The 24,385-nt window shown below is 37.7% G+C and overlaps 1 protein-coding gene across 1 annotated transcript in view; it reads right to left on the bottom strand.

Moving 5' to 3' along the window:
* Positions 1–23,850, bottom strand: part of LOC121736325 (fibrillin-1) — a 56,184-nt gene extending 32,334 nt beyond the window's left edge. The window contains exons 1-15 of the mRNA XM_042127439.1: positions 23,650–23,850; positions 23,200–23,355; positions 20,442–20,666; positions 18,122–18,216; positions 17,677–17,851; positions 16,874–17,017; positions 13,994–14,191; positions 13,244–13,375; positions 12,137–12,284; positions 4,974–5,148; positions 3,936–4,014; positions 3,331–3,465; positions 2,669–2,858; positions 1,176–1,340; positions 286–495 (exon numbers count right to left, since the gene is read on the bottom strand). Of these exons, the coding sequence (XP_041983373.1) occupies positions 286–495; positions 1,176–1,340; positions 2,669–2,858; positions 3,331–3,465; positions 3,936–4,014; positions 4,974–5,148; positions 12,137–12,284; positions 13,244–13,375; positions 13,994–14,191; positions 16,874–17,017; positions 17,677–17,851; positions 18,122–18,216; positions 20,442–20,666; positions 23,200–23,355; positions 23,650–23,841 (2,419 nt within the window). The 5' untranslated portion in view covers positions 23,842–23,850. The remainder of the gene's footprint in view (positions 1–285; positions 496–1,175; positions 1,341–2,668; positions 2,859–3,330; positions 3,466–3,935; positions 4,015–4,973; positions 5,149–12,136; positions 12,285–13,243; positions 13,376–13,993; positions 14,192–16,873; positions 17,018–17,676; positions 17,852–18,121; positions 18,217–20,441; positions 20,667–23,199; positions 23,356–23,649) is intronic.
* Positions 23,851–24,385: the final 535 nt, after the last annotated feature.

Below are 24,385 nucleotides of genomic sequence, written 5' to 3'. Positions count from 1 at the left end.
ATGCAGACAAAATAACAAAAAGCCAAGCGTCATGGTGCTATTCGTCTGTGGATGTGATTAAAAGGCCAAACAGATCCAGTCCCTCTGAATCATTGAGGACGTGCCAAAAATTTACACTTTAAATACTTAAATATAGTCAAAAACAAATACATGGCTTGACTGCAACTTTGATTTCAATACTTTAAAATAATGATTGCAGTTTTATTTATATATATTATTCCACCGTAAAATGTTAAAGCCTCGTTAAAACTTCTTGCTCCTAGAACTTCAGAAGCACAGACTAACCAAGACATTCATCATCAGGTCCCGCCCTGAAGCCCGGTGGGCAGATGTCGTTCTTCGCAGGGCTGGTGGACACGCTCGCGTCGGTGGTGGGCGAAGGCCCGGCCTCCATGAAGGGCTTCCCGGGTTTGCCCGCGCAGGTGTACCCGCCTATCGTGTTCTTGCACAGGTACTTCGGACACGGCGGCCGAGGGAGTTGGCACTCGTTGATATCTGTGAATAGTGTTGAAACTAATAAGTAATGAGAATTTCTTGGATTTTAATTTAATATTAAACGCATCATCGATCAAAATATTTTAAAATTTTGATTGTCTCTCTGTAAGTCAGTTACCTCTTCACCTTTTAAAGTCTTTAAATTCTAAAGGAAAATTTGGTAAAAAATTATGTACCTAATTTTATTACATAATTATAATGAAAATCGAGTACCGAGTACTCTCCTTAAGTATTGAACATGTCCCACCAGTCATGCTGTATAATGCAGCAAAAGGTACAGTTTTTGTGAATTATGAATTTCCATGATAATTACAAGCGTAAGCAGTGACGGATTACCCCTTAATTAAATTAAGCAATCGCCTAGGGCGTCACGTCTGAGGGGGCACCAGAAGAAGCACAAAAAATCCGTCCTTAGAGCATCACGTCTCACTCTCATGTCACCAAAAACCACATCAAAAACGTTTCTACGAAAAAACTATTTTTTTAGACGGTAAACGTTTAAAGACCGATTCTCGTTGACATACGGATAGGTGGGCTCACAGGCATGGATTGCTTAGGGCATTAAGTAGTCTTAATCCATCACTGAGCGTAAGTGTACTTACAACGAAGTTACGCAAAAATCAAAATATCTATCTAAGTTGATTATTTGTTGATATAATAAAATCAAACAAGAATCTTACCGTCACAGACTTGGTTCTTCACGTTTCTCTTGAATCCCGGCGGACAGGACAGACTGACGTCCCGCTTCTTGATGGGAACGCACTTGAAAGTCCCCTCTGTGTTGTGGCACACCGTGTCCTCAGCTAGACACAGATCCTCCACAGCCTCTGCACATTCGTTTATATCTGGCAAGAAAAACAATATTTTTAATATTAGTTTTTCTCTTAACAAAAATTATTGTTTTGTACAGAATTCTAGAATTCTGGTTTAAGGTGACGCTGCGTTAAAGTAAAAAAACCGTGTTGGATAATGTTGTTGTTGTTTTCTATGAGAGGCCGGCCCGCAAAAACAAGCAATTTAATAGCAAAAATGGAAAGGGCGTAAGCGACAAATAGTTTTTGTCGCGTAATTTAAAAACCATAATTACATAATATTTTCATGTGCCTAAGCTATGGGCAAATTAAAGTGTATGCTTGAACCAATCTATGTACGAAAGCTTAAATCAATCTCTCTGTTGGCAAAATACGAATCCTTTTTTTTACAGAGGTCTTTTTGATTGATTATTCTGTGTTATAAAAGTTCACCAATCGTGTTATGCTATGGGTAATTCAAAGACAAAGACATGATGAATAAGTTGACAATGAACTTTAATTTATTAGAGAAAAATCGATATCGCTACAGCCAAATTATCAAGGCGTCGCCTTAAGTTTTGTACCTCTATAAATAACTACATTGTTAATTTCCTTCGGTTATCGCTGATTGACAGATAATGCAAGTACCTTGGTAGTTGGTAGGTACTAATGAAGGCAGAAAATATTATTTTTTTGTGTCAATGCATAGGTAATGTTAAAAAAAAAACTTAAAAATACCCACTTTCAAAATTATTATTTCGAATAAAAGATACATATTGCAACGGCCAAAGAATTTTCTATTGGTACTCTGAAGTTCAAATTAATTGAAGTGCCCCAGTGCAGTGTTCTCCCCTATCTCATTAATTTGATTCGTCTCTTGTGACTTGTACAAGTGTATCATTAATTATTATATCAAAGGTAGGACAAGTAGCTATAGCAGAAGTAAACATTATTCAAGAACCTAGTTACATGCAATGTAAATTCGAGGCACGATTGCTTATTTTATTTCCGTATTGTTAGTCTGTTACCGATGACGATAAAATTTTAAAATATTTGGATTCTAGATTTGTATCAGTAGGATTTTAACTAAATAGTAAATTGTCAAAGTCATGAGGTGAATCCAAAATTGTATTTGAAATTTTATTGCAAACTTTATGAATTATACGTTTTTTAATTAGATTTTGTCCCATTTGTCCTGTCCGAATCATCTTCGAATCAAAAGGAATCCATTTTCTCTAATCCATAACACTTATAGTTTGACATAATAGATAATTATTGCACAGTAACTACACTGATAAATAATCTGTAAAGAGAAGAAGTGAAAGTAGGACAGCATGTGTGAGCTACCCATGAAAAAGAAACGTCATATAAACCATCATCACCTTTACAAGTCCTATTATCTGGCTGCAGCCGGAACCCCTCCCGGCACGTGCATCTCACCACACCCTCATCATCAGAACACTGGTGCTCACAGGAGTCCGCCTTGCACCTCTCCCGGGGTTTGGCCGTTGTGGTCCGTTCTGTAGTGGTCGTTCGTTTCTCCGTCGTTGTCTCTACTTTTTTGGTGGCTTCCTGAAAGATAAAAATGTGTGCTTTCTAATTGCATCACTAGAGCGCAGCTGCATAGTGCTCATCGTTGAATGTTTCTCTCCTTCTCTTGGTACAGCAATTACGCTTAGCACAATCAAGCACTCTCAAAAATACTCCAATCAAACATTAGCACACTTCGGCATCGCAGATACTATAGAATATAGATATGTTCTATTGATTATACCGAAGTTTCTTGATGGAAATTCATATTGAACACTAATGGAGCATAACCTACTTCGATTTATGTTATTTCTATTATAGCTCATGTGTCGTCACTATTTAATTTATTTATTATTAACAGTGGTAGTCAGTGCCGGATTTATATTTTTTATGAGTGTAGGTAGGCCACTTTATTTCCGCCACCCTATGTACGAAATCCGCCGTCCCCCTAGGACGCTGCCACCCCTAGGCCACGGCCTATTTATAAATCCAGTGCTGGTGGTAGTTGACTTACCACACAGCAGCGGTGGTAAGCGTTGTTCCTCAACGTTGAGGTGGGGCTGTAGCTGTAGCTGACTGCCTCCCCACACCCCCCGATACCCTGGGACTCCCCGGCCAGCGCGCCGAACGAGCACTCGTCGCAGCACATCTGTGTATAGGCACAGAATATATAATTAGTACCTTACGGTTTAAGATTAGTTTAGGCGTTAGTGGAACACATATTATAGTGCTGAAGTCACTAGATATTCTTTTGGGTTCGGTGGTGTTAAAAGGAAAAACGATACTGTATGCTCAAATTATAACTGGTCTAACCAAAAAAGTCGAGTCAAATGGCTTAAGAATAAGATCTTTTTGGTCACGTTTGCGAACTATTCATCTGAGATAATTGCTCATAAGGCCCGGCCGCAGCTGCGTCTATCGTCCGAAGCTTCGTGCAATGAGACGATACTATTGGACGATACACGCAGACCGTCCAATAGTATCGGTTTTAGCGCGAAGCACTACGCATATGCGGCCGCGTCAGTAGTTATATGTACTAGGAGATTTAGGAATAATAGATGACACGAGAGTCAGGCTTACTGAATAAATAATTAAAAACCAATTTAAGTATTGACTTACCCGACCAATGTCACTTTTAGGCACGGTGCAGCGCTTCGAAGGCGCAAATTTCATACCAGCATCGCACTCATCCTTTTGCCTAGAAAGAATAATAATAATCTAGTTAGGTAAATCTGTGAGACGAAGCACTGAACTAGATTTTTATTGAGTTCCGTACCAAAGTCTCGCCTTTTTCATTTAGTATAGTGACAAATCATCCTAGTTGACTGATCTTATATTTAGATACTTAATTGAATTTTAGTTACCTACCTAATATTGGCTAGAAAGTTAGAAACTATCTAGATTCTAGAATCTAGAGATACCGGAGAGACATAGGAGGAGGTACCTAGTCTCAAAACCAAAGTCGCACTCAAGATATTTAATTATGATATAACTTCAATATAATGAAGAGTTAGACAGATAATGGGGCTAATGTCAAAATCTTTATTTAACTGCAGTTAAATAAAATTTTATTATTATTGTACGTATCTGAGTGTGGCAGTTAGTCTACTGTAATATGAAACATGATTAATTTCCACGTGGAAACAAACCAATTATAATTGACTGAGTATTCTTCGGTAGAGTATTGTTGACACAATTGTGTGTCGTTGGCTGAAGCCTTGCAACTGCCTGAAATTCCCCAAATTAACACCATAGTGAAGCCGTACCAAGTTATCAAAATACTCATCAACTCTTTGTTTCAAGAATACTGAATAAGTACTTAATTATTTTCATTAGCAATTCAAGCGTAAAAACCATGATTTTTGGAAAGACAATTCGCATTAACAATATGCCAGCCAACATTTGACTTTACCAAAAGAGACGTCTTACTATGTCATAGGCTAGGCTGGGTTGCAGTTATTTTAGGTGATATTTCATATTTGGTAGTAAAGGCCTACCTAATTTTCGTTAAAGTATTAAAGCTAATTTGTTTTGAAATGGCAAAAGCTGGTAAAGCCGGGCTAGATCTTGCTAGAGGTATAATAGGTATTCTATAAAGATAGATTTCGTTCGAAAGCTGTGAGTCTGATTTCTAAACAAGTTAAAAGCCATACTAACTGCTGCTGCTGGTCGCAACACGTCCTCAGCGGCCCCAGGCAAGCGTCTTTCTGCTCCTCCTCAATATCATCAGGCGGCTGCACACCATCACACGACGGTGATGACATCGCGAACGCCTGCCCCGCCTTGCAGCAGTTGTCTGCTACATCTGCCGCCTCTTCGGAGGTCAGCTCGCCTAGAGAAAGAAAGAGAAAGATATAGCTGGTCAGAGATCGCTATAAGCTTTTTGTCCTTGTTCGCAATGCTAGAATTTCTTAGTTTCAATTATCTTGAATTGTAGCTACCTTAAGCAATTCTACCTTATCAAGAGGTAAGCCATATAGTGAATTAAAATCGCTCAAAAACAGAGAAAGCACCTGTAGAGAGAGAAAGAGATTTTGTAGGCACTTTCGGCCGTTTTTGGTAATGTTTGAGTCTGTAGCAAAATTTTACTTCACAGATAGGTGCTAACTTCCTCTACATGTTAAAATTAACCCGTTTCTCCAATACCATCGTAAAGAACGAGATAAATCTTACGAATATAAATAATATTTAAAGCAAACTTAAATCCTTTTGGAAATAAACTAAGCTCGTATTTTGTGAAATACATCTCAAGTTTATTGCAAGAAATGTTTGATGACTAATTCAAAATTCTTATGATGCAATTAAAACCTACACCTGTATCAATATAAATTCTAAAGACGATCGACTCTTTTGCAACTCTTGACAAAGGCCTACTTTTGGAAATTCGCTTATTTTTAAACATTCTTTATATTATTATGTTATGTGGTTCTCTTTGAAAAACTTAAGACCCTATCACATTGAAAAACAAAAAAAGATTTTGAGCTAAGATTACAATATATCTAAGGTCAAAACGTCAACGAATACTATACTCATGAGCAAAACGTCCTTTTAGGGCTCAGCTACATTCTGTGCTATCATTATTACTCTGAGGCATTCTCTACAAATACAGGAATAGAGTATGACACACAATGTAGAGTGGGAAAACGTAGGTGCAGAGACCTACATTATTTAATGCAGGCTCATAACACGAGCACTAGGGTCTAGGAAACATACTGGAACTGATAAACGAACTGATAAATAAATTTTAATAACAACTTTAGTGTATGTTATTGTTTTGTGCGAAAGATGAAACTGATGAACATAATATTTTTTTTGAGAAAAGTTAACCTTATTACACATCTATTGACTCCTCGTACATCTAAATCGGATAAATAGTAGAATAGGTCCTACGATAAATCTGACATACACACTACACAGCTTACTGTATACAAAAACCTGACTAAAATCTGAGGATGAAGCCAAACGAGCGTAATTTGTGAGTCATGATTTGTATGAAAATATATTTATATTTTCATACAAATCATGACTCACAAAATTACGCTCGTATTCAGAATCAAACAACTTTTGTATAAAACTGAATGCAGCAGAATTTCTGTCAGCCGAAATTCTGCGACTCACAACTCACAAAATTACGCTCGTTTGGCTTCACCCTAGCACTGCTTTAGTCGGGTAAAGAAGAGCCACAAATATAGCTCTACCATCGAAATGTATCACAAATTCATAACCATCCGTTAACATCTCTTTGAAAATATAAAGGAAACTGCTACAATCTTTAGGTATTTACCCTTCCGATTGTAACATATAATATAATTATTATAACATTTTACAATAACTATTTTCAACAATTTGAAACTCTAGATAAGTTAACTTTTTTTCTAAAATCCGCCTTTAACCCTCAATAATTCATAAATCTACTTTCATTGTATCGCGGGAGTTAAATCTATGAATGCGTATACAGTTTTAACATGCTTTACCTCAGTAACTATAATATGTAAAATATTATCAATTTGAAACTCTACTATAAGTTTACTTTTCTGAAAATTCGACTTTAACTCTCATAAATATACTTAAGTATCTAGGTACATATCGGGAAAGTTTGTATAAATCTAAGCATACTTAAAAATATTAGCCATGTATCGGTGAGTAGCTGTCAATCGCGATATTTCTGATAGAGGTCGAAGATTATCTTCTACAGATAGTAGGGTCGCGCCCTCCAGTCCACTGCTCACTACTTTTATAACGGACATAATATTATTACAAGAAGTGTATATTTAGGTCATGATTTCTTATAAGCTCAAAGTTGGTTTAAATATTTCAATAATTACTAGGGCATTTAGTTTTACCTAAATACATTTAATAGTAAGTCTTTTTATATTCCTAATTTTGAATAAAATTTATGCCTCGCTACGATTTATAGTGCGTGTTAGAGGCTGTTGTTTTTGAAAATAACTCGTAACTAATATATTTCTGTGTTATTCGTTCTTAATTTACACTTATTGAAGAATTCACAATTGCTAAATGGACTGTTAACATTAAGAAAAAAATTGGAAAAACAAAAAAAAACGCAGAACGCCGAAAACTTTTAAAACAAATTCTACCAATACCTACTAAGCAAAAAAGCAAATTCAAAACACTTACCGTTGACAACATTCCTCAAGAGGAGACACAGCACTAGAATCACGAAATTCATTTTAAAAGATCCCCAAAAAAAGTCCACGGAAACGAAAAACTCACTGAACTCCGAGTAAGTTTAGATTAGAACACATTTTGATACGTGTATGCGTACCGAATGGGACAGTGTCACTGCTTAACAAACAGTTGTGCGCATGTCATTTTCCTAGAAGATAATTTTCTTAGAAACTTTTCCGAGTACGACCTTAACCCCTTTTTAATTACTTAAGTAGTTATTATTTGTGTAAACTTGGCGAGAACAAAGTTTGAGTCATAGAACGCAGGAAACGTACATTTTGCGATAAAATATCACCTGCTACCATAATAAAGTTTAATCCATGAATATGGTCCATCCATCTTATTTAGTGAGTAACTTTCTGCCGCGCACTGAAAACTCTGGAACGAACTGTCACCAATAGTATTTCCGGACTAATACGACGTGCAAGCCTTCAAGAAGGGAGCGTATTCCCTCTTAAAAGGCCGGCAACGCACCTGCAGGTCTTCTAATGTTCCGAGTGTCCATGCCATGGGCGACGGTAGTTGCTTTCCATCAGGGGAGCCGTTTGCTCGTTTGCTCCTTATAATATACTAGCTGCTACCCGCGACTTCGTCCGCGTCAACAAAATGTAAAAAATATAAAGTTAAAATATGTCCTCCTCCTTTTTGGAAGTCAGTTAAAAAGTAGCCTAAGTTACTCCTTATTACATCAGCCGCTATCTGCCAATAAAAGTACCGTCAAAATCGGTCCAGCCATTTCGGAGATTAGCCGGAACAAACAGACAGACGTACAGACAGACAAAAATTCTAAAAATTGTTATTTTGGTGTAAGTATCGTCTAAATATTCATATGCATGTAGTAAAAAACGGTTATTTTACAAACAGACACTCCAATTAAATTACAAACAGACACTCCAATTTTATTTAAATGTATAGATTAAAAAAAAGCTTTAAATTCGAAAGCTTGTAGCTGTCTGTTTAACTGTGTAACTTATTTTTGTCTGTGTGCTATCTCTTGACGCTTAAATCCCTGAAACAATCTTGATTAAAGTTTGTATGGAAATACTTTGAGTTCAGGGAAAGTAGGTACCTACCTACATAGGACAGCAAAACAACACGCCATTAACAAATTTTTAAAACATCGAGTCTACTTTATCCACCATAAACTATTTATACAGTACCAAATACTGTACTTATTAAAAGTTAAAACCTCTTCATTCTTTAGTACGACTATTAACATTATAAAAAGAAATGGCATGATATTACGGCGCCATATAATATTAAATGGAGCAATTCACGAGTACTAGTATCCACTCGACATTTCTCTTTGACATTTCAAAATAATTAGACCGGGTTTCTGGGACGTGGTTATTTCAAATACTACCGAATTAAAGTTTATTTAAATAACTATATGCTATCCGCAACTAAGTCGTACGTTTTCCGGAATAAAAACTAGCCTTAGATGTCTTTTACCCCGGTAGTTAAAGTATATCAAAATAATCGGCCAAGTGCGAGTCGGACTTGCGCCGTACATAAAGCGAAAATAAGGAAAAATTGTGTTTTTTGTATGGAAGTCCCCCTTAATTATTCATTTTATTTTAATTTTATTGTTTAACATTAAAGTACACATATAATTGAGGATTTTGTGAAAATTTCAAGTGTCTACTATGTTGCCATTATGGATTACGAGCCAAAAAAAAAACAAAAAAATAACGTTTGTTGTATGGGAGCCTCCTTTACATATTAACTTTATTTTGTTTTTAGTATATTTTGTTGTTATAGATGGCGGCACCAGAAATACGTAATATGTCAAAATTTGAGAAGTCAAGCTTTAGCGGTTCTTAAGTTCCAGCCTGTAAACAAACAGACAGACGGACAGACATTGAAGTCTCATTAATAGGGTACTGTTTTTGACCTTTGGGTACGGAACCCTAAAAATAATCTTAATCGGTGTAAGAGGCTGATTTACATATATTATTTTACAATCCATACTAATATTATAAATTAATGGGAAAGTGTTTCTGTCTGTCTATTACTTACCTCTTCACGCTCAAACCGCTGAACCGATTTTGATAAAATTTGATATGGGGATTGGGACTTTGAGTCCCAGGAAAAGACATAGGATACTTTAGTGTTTTTGTTAACTATCAGTTCTCTGCTTCCGATCATGTTTCAAATAAAAAAATACTTCTTTTGAAATTATTCCCCTGATGAAACACGAGGAATAGTAAGTAAAAACAGCGAACATTCTAATCTATGAGACCTTCCTGCCCTATGATAATGTTCTGCTCATTAGATATCGCTATTTATATATTACATTCTCAGAATCACATCACATGTATTCACTAATGACTAAGCTATAGCTAAGTATATTTGTTATAATTAAATATCTCAATTCTCAACCACATTATAATATTATACCCCCACACCGGTTTCGGTGACGGTGGCCGCTTTCATTGAAACCATGCCAGTTACTCAGGAGTAATTTTTAGTGCCTGTGTGTGCGCAGTACACAAGAGCACCCTCCCTCCCTATCCTCCCTTGCTTTAGTCTCATAAGCCAGTGGCCCGGACGACACGTCACGACTCACGACTGGCAATTAGGCGTAGGACCGACTTTTTACATGCCCACAGAAATACTAGATCCATTTCTGTGTACATGCCCGTCCAACGCATGGAAGGAGATGTAAAAAGTAATTTTAACTAATGCTATGAGTATTATAGTTGTATAATCGTGATAAATAATCATTATAACATGATTAATATTTAAATACATCTATCTGACTATACCATAAAACAAAGTCGCTTTTTTCCCTCATGTCCCTTTGTTCTCTTTAAAACTACGCAACGGATTTTGATGCAGTTTTTTTAATAGATAGAGTGATTCAAGATATTTCAGTGTTAGATAGCCCATTTATCGAGGAAGGCTATAGGCTATATTTTATCACGCTAAGACTAAAAGGAGCGAAGAAATAGAGGAAAATGTGGAAGAAACGGGTAAAATTACTTGAAAGGGCTAACTTGAACGCGCTAATCTCAGAAACTTCCGATTTGAAAAATTCTTTCAATGTTAGATAACCCATTTATTAAGGAATGCTATATTTTATCACGCTAAGACTAATAGGAGAATGTGGAATAAACGGGTGAAATTATTTGAAAGGGCTTATTAAAATCGATAGCCTATGATCCTTCACGTGGTCTACTTCTTATCTGTGCCAAATAACATAAAAATTGTTCCCTTAATCATTATTTTATTGGCTATATATTTTATAGCCGTGCGACGCTGGGGTGGTTCGCTAGTAATACAAAAAAGCCTTATCTTTTAGCATTAATTTTAAGGGTTTAGTGAAACAGTCAAGGAAACAATATTTTACTATTATCATTTATTATAAATTTAAATGTAACTTCAATAAAATTAAAAGATTCATCATCAACTCTTTACTCTTATACTAATGCAACAATCCGCGTTGTGAATACAGACGTTGTTTGTGTATTTTGTCCGTGTCTGATATGTTTAAAAGATATTTGATATAGCTACATCCGCCTTACTAATAAAAAGGTTACACAATAATTTATAACCATAAAATGCCATAAAGTTAATATACCTTGCGGGATAGAGCAACAATCTCGAGCTGTCAAACGAAACCGAAATTGGTATCATCTGTGTGTAAAAATATGTGTACGTATACACTTACACAAGCATGATTGAACATGATTTCTATGAGATTAAATTGTCAACGTGCGGCACGTGCCGACGGGACGTCAAAAAAAGAGTGCTGCTGTCATGTGATGATAAGTGATGTAGTTTAGCAAATTAAATTGTAATAATGTTTTTATTTGCAACTGCAAAATACATCATATTTAGTTTATACTACACTATCTTTGTTATTAGCTGTACTTCCCCGTGAAGGATGAATAACTTTAGTCAATAGATTATTGGATAAGTTTATTTGTTTATTAGTTTCTTACTAGATTATAGTGATAAAATGTTGCGCGTGGTGAACTTTCTAAGCTGTACCAGACAAACCTTGCAGGTTTATGGTACACTCTCAATTAGACATAAGTTATAATTTGTATTACTTAAATAAATAAAAAAAAAAAAAAAAAAAATGTATAACACGTCTCTTTTTACCGCGCAGTGTTACTGATAGTGACATCTCTCTTGCTCAGGCCTTTGTTTCTCTATTCCGCTAGGTATATTAACTTTATGTTTATAAGCTATACAATTTTTTGTCCTTCTCTGTCAAGCTATTTCCCAATTTCAAAAGGACAAAAAGTTAAAGCTTATGCACTGTATAAATATTTTAATAATAATTATTAAAGGGATATACAAAAGCAAGTTATAATACTTATCTGTATGTGTCCCTATTATTGAGTTCACTGCGAAAGTAGCAGCACTGAAAGAGCAATTTTATGGGCATTGGGCAAGCCCACAAGTCATGAGTTTGCCCATACAAAAGTTTAAAAAAAATACACTTTCGGCACTGCTACTGCTTACTTAATTGTATTCTATGTAGTGGACTCATACACAACCTAAATGATATTATCACTTTGTTACAACAATTATATTATTTATTATCAATACCATGCACAAAAATCATATCCGTACATGTCTATTGACTTTCCCGTAAATTTCCGGGAAAGCGTCCTTGCAGTACGGTAGCGTATCCCGTAGTTTGTCGTATAAAGTGTGGTCAAACATTGCCCGGAACTCCTCTCTCGTGGTGAAGGTATCGGCGTACAGCATCTGGAACCCCTGCTTCTCTACTACAAACTTCTCGATGTTCCTTGTGGATGATACCTGGAAATAATCATTAATCATTATTGTTACTTGGTGGAAAAAATGGTTCTCTAAACTGATTTAAGATTTTAGTATTAAAGTTTTGCAGGAGAGTTCGCGCAAGGGATTGCACCATGATTTGTCTTACTCCCGAATCCCGATAGAATCACAATCGAATCGAGAATCGAATTAATCGATCTCCAAGTTGCTACTTCCGACATATGTATACTAGCACAAAATCGTGCTGCGGCTCAATTTGGAACCAATTCGATTTCAATGGCTAGTTCTGCTCTTGACAGCTATACTAGCGCACGATTGGGCTGCGGCTCAATTTGAAACTAATCAGACTCGTCTATGATTCACGTCAAAATCGTATCAGTTTCTGGGGTAAGAGTGCCGTATTGTGATGATACATATAATATACATCATGCAGATTGTCACATTTTTCGTTAAGCGCCGAAGAGTTTGCCCATACAAAAGTTTTAAAAAATCTCTTTCATCGCTGCTACTTTCACAGCCTCTGTGGTCTAGTGGTACAGAGCGCGGCTCTTGACTCGGAGGTTGTGGGTTCGATTCCCGCGTTGGAAACATGTTATTTCCAAGTGTGGTTAGGACAATGCAGGCTGATCACCTGATTGTCTGACAAGTAAGATGATCCATGCGTCGGATGGGCATGTAAAAAGTCGGTCCTGCGCCTGATCTCTCGCCGGTCGTGTCGGTCTTCCGTCCCACTGGGTTATGAGAGTAAAGGAATAGAGAGTGATCTTGTGTACTGCGCACACACTTGGGCACTATAAAATTACTCCTGCGTAGCTGGCCTGGTTTCAATGAAACCGGCCACCGTCACCGAAACCGGTGTGGGAGCTATAATTATTATTATTATTTCACAGTGAACTCTATACAAGGGACACATACGTACATACACCCTGTATAATATGAAAGATATACTTAGCACAAATTAATCCAATAAGATAGCGTACCGTCTCAAACCCTTTAGCCTTAGGCACTCCGTAGACGCCGATGTCGACATACATTCTGTCCGCTCCGGAACGCACCTGCAGCTGTCCGGGCTGGTCCAACACTTTGAATGGACATAGCCACATCGGGTACACCTGAAATGTTGCCGAAGGATTTAATGTTGGAGTACAAAGAACGGGTGGACCGGTATCATTCCATGTCAGAAGTATTATTTGGCACGACTGGATTCTGGTAGTTCTGGTAAATGAGTGACCGGATTGCTTGATGGTAAGCAATTGCCGCAATTGGACACTGATAACATTGGACTGGCACGTTTCATCAGGAGTTGGATTGCAATATTTTCGTGCGTGGGTGAAAGAAAGAAGAAGCTTGACAATCCGGTGCTTCGTAATGGCCGAAAATTTATCTATCATGCGACTGGAATTCACACAGAACATTCATCTTGTGGTAATACGTGTGGTAATACAAGACTTTACGTGATAAAGTGTAGTGTGATTGTGTGTGTGAACTGTGAATGTGTAAATAATATATATTAGGATAAAATTGTTCGGCGTTGTCTGATTGCCATAACACAAGTTTTTACTTAGCATGGGATTAGACGACGTGATGTACGCTACCTAGCTTTTATACTATTGTATATTATTGTATGCTTAATAAAGAATTTGAATTTGAATATTATTGTCCCTATTAATTCACGTTTCTGCTCTGAATTCTGATGATTTATAATAAGTTTTAAAGAGCAATATATTCACCTGAAACTCCTCATGGAACTTCATCACCGCTTCCTCCAGGGTTTCTATCGGCACCAGCATGTCCTGTATGATGTGTGCCTTGTTGTACAACTTGGTGACGGCTTCCGGCTGCGTCAGCTTCAGCAGGGAGACCTCCGGCGGCATCAGCCACCCGAACAGGTACCGGAAGATGGGGTGGTTGCCAAACGGGATTATGTCCTAGGAAATTGGTGAAATACATGATAACGCAATATATTTTTTAAGTAGCCAAGACAATGTTTTAATGCACTAAGTATATTGCTGAATAAATCAAAATGAGTAACATTTATATACAAAAACCGCCTGCACTAGGCAAGGTAAATATAAAAATATTTTTAAATTTTCGGAAATTCACAGTAGGTAAGTACTTATTTCATATTTATTACATCTTAATTGAAAATGCGTTCTAGGTTTTGCTGAAAACAACTGCAGGAGACATAGATATTGAGTTGTGGACTAAAGAAACGCCCAAGGCATCAAGGAATTTTATACAGCTATGTTTAGAGGGATATTACAATGGTAAATTATTTATTATTCTTCATATTATATTATGTAAATGAATTATAGTATACATACTCTATTTCATTCTAGATACTAGACCTAACAAAGACGTCAGTAAAGTATATTTTGTAGAGTTCTTTTAATAAGTAAAGTGTCACCATTATAGTGAACATTTTTTGCAAAACAATGTTATGATAAGTACTCATATACGGTATTACTCGAGTTTTACTCCAAATCGAGTAAAAATTATCGTCTGGACCTCAAAACTCACAGCTCGTAAGCTCGATGGAATTAAACATGAATTAAATAAATTTAATTTCCTTCGAACTTACTCGACGCGAGCCGTCGAGCTTTAGCCAAGCGTGTGAGTTTTACGGTTACCACACGTTAATTTTTACTCGATTTGGAGTAAAACTATCGAGTAATACTGTATGTGAGTACTTAGCATAACTTTGTTGTTTGTTGCTGAATGTGTGGACTAAATCCCAAGCTGTGGTTTTTTTACTCTACGTGATTGGTCGATCGAGTAAAACCGTATGTGAGTAGACTTAGCATTACATAGAATTACGTACACAAAATTTTGTAATAGGGTCACGTTTTAACCTATAGGTCACTCCTACATAAATTTCGCATAATTTTTACTTTTTTTATTTGTACTTAAGAGTAGTTAATGCCATGTCTCAAATGCATAAAACCTGGCGTGACAGGAAGATTTCGCTAAGAACCAAGACGAAACTTGTGCACACGCTCATATTCTCCATCTTTCTTTATGGATCTGAGACATGGACTCTGAAGTCTGCAGACCGCAGACGTATCGACGCCTTCGAGATGTGGTGCTGGAGAAAAATGCTCCGAATTCCATGGACTGCATTCAGAACCAACGCATCCATTCTGGCTCAACTAAATATAAAAACAAGGCTCTCTACCATCTGCCTCAAACGCATTTTAGAATATTTCGGACACATAGCCAGAAAAAAAGGAGACAATCTTGAAAAACTGATGGTAACTGGCAAGATTGAGGGAAAAAGACCACGAGGTCGCAGTCCCATGCGTTGGTCCGATCAAATCCGCACCACACTTGAGTCCACCGTCTACGACGCTCTTCGAGTGGCCGAGGATAGGAACAGCTGGCGTAAGACCATTAGAAGGAAGGTCATGGAAGGGGGAGGTCACGACCCTCAGACATGAGGAACACGACTGGAGGAGGGAGGAAGAGTAGTTAATAAATTATTATTATATTTTTGTTTGCTGTTTGACGTAATATTGATTTTATTGCTTAGTTAAATATTGCTACATGTGAAAACTTTTAATTGACCTTATCGAATGTTAATCAATATGTCCCTGATAATATATATAGCTGTCGCAGGCGGATTGTATAATCCGCCGTTTTACGTTACGGCTAGCTGTTTTAAAAAACAGGGCCGTTTTGTAAATTGTAATGCGGCGGTTTAACGATTAACCGGACTGTCATTGCGATACGTTCTTTAATAAGGCGGCCCACGTTAAGCCGCATCGTACTTTCCTCGTACCGGTACTTTCTTTACTGTTTTACATAGAGAATAATGGAAATTCTTTAATTGAACCTGAAAATTGTACTGAAATTTACCGTTTTCTTTGTTTAATTCATTCAAAACTTCGCAATTTAGCAACACACTTTCGGTATCCAACGCTATAGTTGTTGTTATGTCACAGGCAGCGCCAAAGTATTAAGAATCGGAACTAAAAACTGTCAAAGAGGCGACTTATCTTTCGCTTTAAGTATTATATTATGGCTAGCCGTTTTGAATAACGTATGGCGCCGAATACATTCCGGCGATATTTCATTCAGCCGCATTCAATCCGGCTAATCGATAAATCGCCGCATTACAGAACGGCCCTGTTTTTTAAAACAGCTAGCCGTAATGTAAAACAGCGGGTTATACAATCCGCCTGCGACATAGCTAACTTTTCCTTAAAATAAATAAAAATAAAAGTATTCGCTACTAGCTGATGCCCGCGACTCCGTCCGCGTGGACTTCAGTTTGTAGAGCGCGGTGGTTCCCGTTTCCGTGGAAATGCTGGGATAAAATGTAGCCCACATTACTGCAAAGTTTCCTCAAAATCCATTTAATAAACAAAATTTGTGTCAAATTTCAAAGCTTTGCAAAACATTTGACCACCTCCCCCATTACCACCCCATCCCACCCCCCGCCCCTTATAACGCTTTATTCCAGTTAAAAAGTAGCCTATGTCCTCTCTCAGGTTCTAGACTATGAGTGTACAAAATTTCATTACAATCGGTTCGGTAGTTTTGGCGTGAAAGCGAGACAAACAGACAGAGATATTTTCGTATTTATAATATTAGTATGGATTTAGTATTACCTGTAGTTCCCAGAAGAAACTGCGCGTGTGTCGATGGTAGTAGTCCCGTAGCGGTATGTAATCTATACAGCTCGTATTCCGTGTCAGATGCTTCTCGACCTGCGTGAAGAACCACTCCGAATACCATTTGCCGATGGGGTTGAACTGAAATTGTGGAATTAACGACTATTATTGACAAAATTAACTTAAGATTCTCTATAGTCCAAACCGCGAACCGAGCGGCGAATCACAGAACTTCATATTATAAAACGTTATATAAAAATGTGCGGTTCCGGGGACTTTATTTTGAGCATACGAATTTAATTTTACTTTGTGGTTGGTCCAGAGTCCCAACTCCAAACTTGTCTGAACTGAAACTTGGTCTTGTGTAAAAAGACCGAAGTTCTGTATGTACTATCAGAGAAGTTGATTCCTAGGCAGAGGTACGTGATTATGAATTAACATTGAATTGACATAATCCGACTAAATGACGTTGGTCTGTTGGCCTAGGAATCAATTTCCTCGATGACATGCTAAGTACTCTCATACGGTTTTGCTCGATAGTTTTACTTCAAATCGAGCAATAACCACCGTGTGGACCGCAAAACTGACAGCTCGAAGGCTCGCTTCGAGCCGGCTCGATGGAATTAAATATGTCAAATATTCGGATTATTTTTTCCTTCGATTCGGAGTAAAACTATCGAGCAAAACCATAGGTATATTAACTTTATGAGCAAAACCGTATGTGAGTACTTACACGTACGTTGTTTTTCTTGCTCTACAACAGGACTTAGACACGGGAGTAGATAAACAAATCCTCTCACCTTCCCATCATCACCGATTTCGTTCACCATATCTCCCGTCATCACGACACCCGAGTCCTTCGTATACAGCAGCGCCTCCACGAACTGGTGTGGATTCTTCTTCGTGGATTCCTCTTGGAACCTATGACATAGACCCTTCAGGTTCTGGTAAGGATGATACTGCAGACGAACATATCTGTAAAAAAAAATTGTTGTGTAAAATTACTGTAGACCTTCTGAAACCGTTTTGCCAAACAATATGATTTTTTATCTGGAAGTTAATATTGTAGAAAAGACTTTAAAAAGAAAATGAGAAGGCTAAGTGCAGAGAAATAATTGTGGTTAAATTTAGATATTTATAGGTAAGCAGCGGACCTACGTAATTTAGTCGAGTTATGTAAAGTCCAGCCGTCAGTACGTCTCCAACACTTCAACTAACTTGACTTGATCTGGTGGTAGTACTTACTTTTTAGCGGGAACCACTTTGATGGTTGCTGCCGTCAGGAACCCGAGGGTACCGTAAGACCACGGCACAGCATAGTACAGATCTGGGTTATCGTGCTGAAATTTAAAGAAAAAAAGGTTTATATCTCTTTGCAAATACAGGAGCTACCTAGGCCCTAGCTAGATAATATCATCACCAAAACACTGTCAGTGCGCGTTATACGTTCGACCCTATTGAAAAACAGTCGATAGCACATTTGGGCTTTGAGCTTATTGATCCGCCACAAAAATAACAAGGCCCTTTTAAGGACGCTATCACCAAAATTATTACAAAAATTAGCAGGTCAGTACGAATATCGACGTTAAAAACATTAAAATAACATTCAATATCAGCGCGCCTTGTGAGTTGTGCAGTGGCGGTTACGACACTCTCCGCGTTCTTGATAGGGCGAAAATGTATGAAGAATTTTGAGAGCGTTTCTTATTTTTCTTATAAATGGAAATGTTATTTATTTTTATATAAAATATTTAGCTATTCGTACAGGGGACTAATTACACAACAATTTTTTTGTATATTTATTTTCCTTAGTTCAGTGTATTTAGCTATAATGGTACCTAATCAAACCCCTTTTTTAAATCTTTTGCGATTATTGTGGTGGTTAAAAGTATTTATGTAAAAATTTTGTATGCGGCTATAAATTTTTTATTTTTTATAGTATAGACGTGGAGATGAATATATTATCTTTCATTTGAAACCAAAATATCCTCGCAGTGTGACTCCTAATTCTTTAAAATGGTACCTGAAAGTCGCTGATATTGGTGAAAAAATGTGATAGCGTCCTTAAGGCATGTCTCTAACCAGAACTAACGTAGATTTTTGAACCAAATACTTTCAGAAAGCCCTACGTGTTGACTGTTGACCCATAATACTATCTATATTAATTACTAATCTATACTAATATTATAAAGAGGTAAACTTTGTTTGTTTGTTTGTTTAATTGTAATGAATAGGCTCAAAAACTACTGGACCGATTTAAAAATTCTTTCACCATTCGAAAGCTACATTATTTACGAGTAACATAGGCTACTTTTTATTTTGGAGAATATAGGGTTCCGTAAGATATTTCAGTTTTTCGGAAACAACCAGAAAATTTACTTATTTTGCGTACGCTGCCTAAACTATAAAAGATAGAACCACACAATGTTCTAAATAAATGTAGATCTTATAAATATCTACAAAAATGTCCGCGACACACTATACCTATCTATATCAAGTGAGGCACAACAACCATTTTTTTATTTAAAAATCTTGATTTTTTTGGACTACATTTAAACGCATTTAATTTACTCATGATAATAATCACAATATTTGGTCTTTGATTGATAAAATTGGACGTTTGGTTTAGAAGTTATGGCGAAATTAAAATATTGCGATTTACGCCCGTTTCGAAGTGGGCGCTGCTACCAAGGCGGGATCGGGGGTGCGCTCGCGGCAGAGGAGTTTAGATCTATTCAGAGTATTGACTGTTAAGTAGTAATGTAGATCTATCAGTAGTATCGACGGAGAGCTGACGACCAAATCAGCCATGTAGCTTCAGCTGTGTTAAAACTCCGTTAGCTACTTCCCTGAACAGCCCTTTCTGATAATTTGCGTGCTGGCAGGCTGTGGGCGGTGGGTGTGGGAGTAGTGGGGTGGGGAAAAAAAGAAAAAAAATGTAGGTTCAGCTGTATTAAAACTCCGTTAGCTACTTCCCTGAATAACCCTTTCTGATAATCTGAGTGGGAAGTAGTGGGGTGGGGAAAAAATTGGAAAAAATGTAGTTTCAGCGACTTAATAGTGTTTGCGATGGTACTTACCTACATGTTAATTTATAATTTTTTCACATAGATAATAAAGAATAACCGGCCAAGTGCGAGACGGGCTCACGCACGAAGGGTTCCGTATTTCAGAAGTCTATTTATAGATATAAATTTCAGAAGTAGCTAACGGAGTTTTAACACAGCTGAAGCTACATCAGCTCTTAGTCGAGTAGTAGTAGAAGATCTATGAGTAAACAAACAAAGTTTACCTCTTTATAATATTAGTATAGATTAAAAACTACTGAATCGATGTTAATCATTTTTTCAGTGAGTGACATTGGCTATATATTTTTTACCCGGGCGAAGCCGGGGCGGGTCGCTAGTTACTAATAAGGCCGCCCGCGCCATTGTGTTACACTTATTAGGTACTTGTGTTTTATAAATGTTTTTGATTTTTAAATTGTAAATATAATATTCTTTATTGTGTGCACAATAAAGAATATGTATTTATCTTATTCTCTGACCTACCACTCTATCCTTACCTTGTTACACTTAACCACGGAGCCATCAGCTAGCACCAGCTCGTACTCCACGCAGATGTGCTGGAACAGGCCATGCTGGTGCGAGCTGGTCTCCACGCCGGTGCCCATCACCAGGCCGCCCACCGTCAGCTGGTCGAGCTCGGGCACCACCGCCAGCGCCAGGCCAAGCTGCGCCAGCGTCCGGGAGAGCTGACCCATCGTCACCAACGGTTCGCAGCGGACCGTCTGGATAGAAAAAGTATAAATCAGCTATACCTACTTAACCTGCGGCCCGCCAGGACTTTTTATTTGCCCGCGTGAGGATATTAGTTGCCAGTCGCAACTCCCATTTTATTTTATGCCCCAATTGAAAAACAATGTTATCAGATTACTGCATGCAAAATGCAAATTGTCTTTTACTTGCTCGCGACTGAAGCACGCACGATTTGAATCTGTTTTTTTTATGAAATAAGAGGGCAAACGAGCAAACGGGTCACCTCATCGAAAGCAACTTTCGTCGCCCATGGACACTCGCAGCATCAGAAAAGCTGCGGGTGCGTTGCCGGCCTTTTAAGAGGAAATAGGGTAATAGAAGAGGGTAGGGATGGGAAGGGGTTAGGGGAGGGTAGGGAAGGGAATAGGGTAGGTGATTGGGCCTCCGGTAAACTCAATCACTCGGCGAAACACAGCGCTAGCGCTGTTTCACGTCGGTTTTCTGTGAGAACGTGGTATTTCTCCGGTCGAGCCGGCCCATTCGTGCCAAAGCATGGCTCTCCCACGTATAAATTTCTTATTCTAATCTTATGAAACGAAAATAAACACTGTTTATTTTCGTTATTTTTCAATTGCACAAAATATGCATTTAGTCATGTGAGTCATTGTGCTAAAGGTTAAGAGGAGTCCACACCGCCGTTTTTCCATACAAACGCTGTCCCCTGTTTCCTCCCTGGATAATGCCGGTAGAGTTGTGATTTTTTTCCTGAATATCTATGGCCACTATTAGCATGTCCCTATGTTTTCTTTTTTTTCATAATTTTATTATTAAAAAAGATAAGAACGTCCAAAAACCCAAAAAAATGGCAAGATTTTCCTATGTGTTCAAACACCCAGAAAAAAAAACTGGCTAAAATATACAAAGAAAATAAAACATAGGAACACAGCTCAAGCCTTGCTTTAATTCTTAATGAAAAAAGTACTTAAATCGGTTAAGTTTTGGAGAAGGAATCAGCGGACAACGAATCGAAGATTTTCTGTTCTTTTATTAGAACTTTTGTCGTGTTGTCTCTATCGCGCTCTGCGGTGGGAGACTTGAAATTGGTGAGACAGCAATACATTTTCAAATACCTATTTTCAATTTCTCTCGCCCCTGGTGTATCCTCTTAAAAGTGTTAAAACTGATATGAGATATCACTTTTTTGTTCATTTTTATCTCTGAATATTTTACTGCACCTTACCTACGCGTTGAACATGATCAATGCTGAATCAGAACAAAAATAAAAAATACGTGTGGTACTCGAGGAATGCCGCGGTAAAGCTATTGAATAGCATATTTTATCAATTTAATATTTATGCAATTATAATTCGCATAGGTACCTACGTCTAGACTCTAGACCAAGGGTCACCAATTAGTTTCGCTCGGGGTCCGTTTTAGGACAAAAAATTTCATTAAACAAAGGTAATTACGGAAATTACAAAGAAGATATCAGAAACAAGTATTTTTAGATATCAATGACGTAACCATTTTTTGTAGCTAATTATCATCTCTCTGAAGTTTGGAGTGAAATATTGGTGCAAGCTATATATTATATTGTTATTAAATCCTGGAGATGTTGAAGTCCTAAGATGAAGGAAGATCATCTTCGAACATGCTTGGTCCGCACATAATGATTCGGCGCGGGCGGTCCGGACGCGGACCGCGGTCCGCCATTTGGTGACCCCTGCTCTAGACTGTAGTCGCAAGCACACAAACGCGGTGCCGAAGTCTGGCAACGCCGCACCGCTTTGTCGGTCAGAGTGGGGTGTGTAATGTGTTAGGTTTTTTTCGTAACGGAATTTCTTGATTCGGTCGCCGCTCTCAAAGCTCGCGATAAAAACTAAACCTAATGTAACTAAAAGTTAAGGGTGAAGCCAAACGAGCGTAATTTGTGAGTTGTGAGTCGCAGAATTTCGGCTGGCAGAAATTCTGCTGCATTCAGTTTCATACAAAGGTCCTGTTTGATTCAAACGAGCGTAATTTTGTGAGTCATGATTTGTATGAAAAGATATTTACGCGGCAGAAATTCTGCGACTCACGACTCACCAAATTACGCTCGTTTGACTTCACCCTTAAGCCTTTCGCTTTGTTGATCTGTGGTGACTTAAACCAAGATTGCCACCACTTATACCATGCACCAGTCACCACCCACAACGATCATAGTCATGTCTTTCGCTTGTATACATCATCAGGTCACGATCTATTTAGCCGCTCCGGGCAAAGAAAAATTTTGCCAGCCTTTACATACAGAAAACCATATTAAGTTATTAGGTAGGCTAGGTACAAGCACAGTATAGCAATATGTCATGGGGACTAGGAATATTGCTATACTGTGGTACTAGTTTTTCTGAGGGATGATAGGGGAAATATTTAAGTAAACTTTAATATTTGTTGGAAGGAAGGTTTATGGCTAGGTTGGAAGATAGGAATAAGTATATTTTGCCGCCCCTCATTTTTCGCCGCTCTGGGCAAATGCCGTGCTCGCCCCTCCTTAGATCGGGCCCTATCTGGGCCAACATGACTCACCATGTTATCAGTATCGACTTCCAGCACATCCACCATGTCGATGTGTATGTTGGTGAAGCTCCTCTTGTATAGACCCTGGCGGAAGGACATGGTCTGCCAGCCGGGCCGCGCCGTGCATAACCGCGTACTGCGGTCACCGGACAGCCAAGATTTGATCTGAAAAATTAGCAGATACAATATTGATAAATCCATACTATCCATACTAATATTATAAATGCGAGAGTGTGTCTGTCTATCTGTCTATCTGAAATTAATAAGTAGATAAGCCAAAAATTTTCAGCACTAAGCGGGCTGATGATGATGGACGATTTCTGAGAAGTTTAACACTCGGTCCTGTCAGCATTCAAACAAAAAAATCTAGATCAAAGTTGGTCCACTCGTTTGTTTTCACTCCGCGGAGGTTTAAAAGGTTAAATTTATCATACATTTCGCGCCACTTTTCTCTCTCACCTGTCTCTGGACATCTCTAACTTTTCTCTCGTGCGCCAGCGGTGCGCTGTTCAGTTTGAAGACCACGTAGTTCCTGACGGTGGACCAGATTTTCCAGAGGAAGGATAGCGGCATCAGTGTGGTTATCACCAGCAACCATCGGTACTTGATGATGATGTATTCTAGAAACGTCTCAGGCTTTATCTCTGCCATGGCCACCCTGAAAAATGAATAAAACTATTTTGATACAATTATCTATGGAGATATAGGTAGTTATTTTGACACGCGAAGCCATAAATTTATTAATTGGTTCTTATCACGGAAAAAACAAAAAATGTATTTAACGAATCATCGTTTTTAGTTAAATTACAATTAAAATTTACTTCACGCGCGAAATTTCTAAATCGGTAGATAATAATATCTACTACCTATTATTATTTGTTTATTTATTGCCGCATTTCGCGCACTAAATATATTTATTTTATTCACAAATCAGAATTATTTACAAAGCGGTTCCTATTAACGTTGTTAGCTTAATTAACTGATGGAATGGAGACCGAACTGCTCAAGGTCTTTGCATCGATTTTATTCCTCTGCTTGCGAATACTTTAAACTGAGTCTAAACAGCTTTAATAAATTAAACTAGCGTTAATATTAACACCTAAAGCAATTTAGCTTAATTTAGAATTTTTGATCAACGTGTTAAAGGATAATTTATTCATTTTAAATATAAATTTACTTACATTAAATTATTTTT

Source organism: Aricia agestis, chromosome 19 (assembly GCF_905147365.1).
Source record: "Aricia agestis chromosome 19, ilAriAges1.1, whole genome shotgun sequence".
NCBI lineage: Eukaryota > Metazoa > Arthropoda > Insecta > Lepidoptera > Lycaenidae > Aricia > Aricia agestis.
This window is presented reverse-complemented; position numbering and strand designations above follow the sequence as displayed.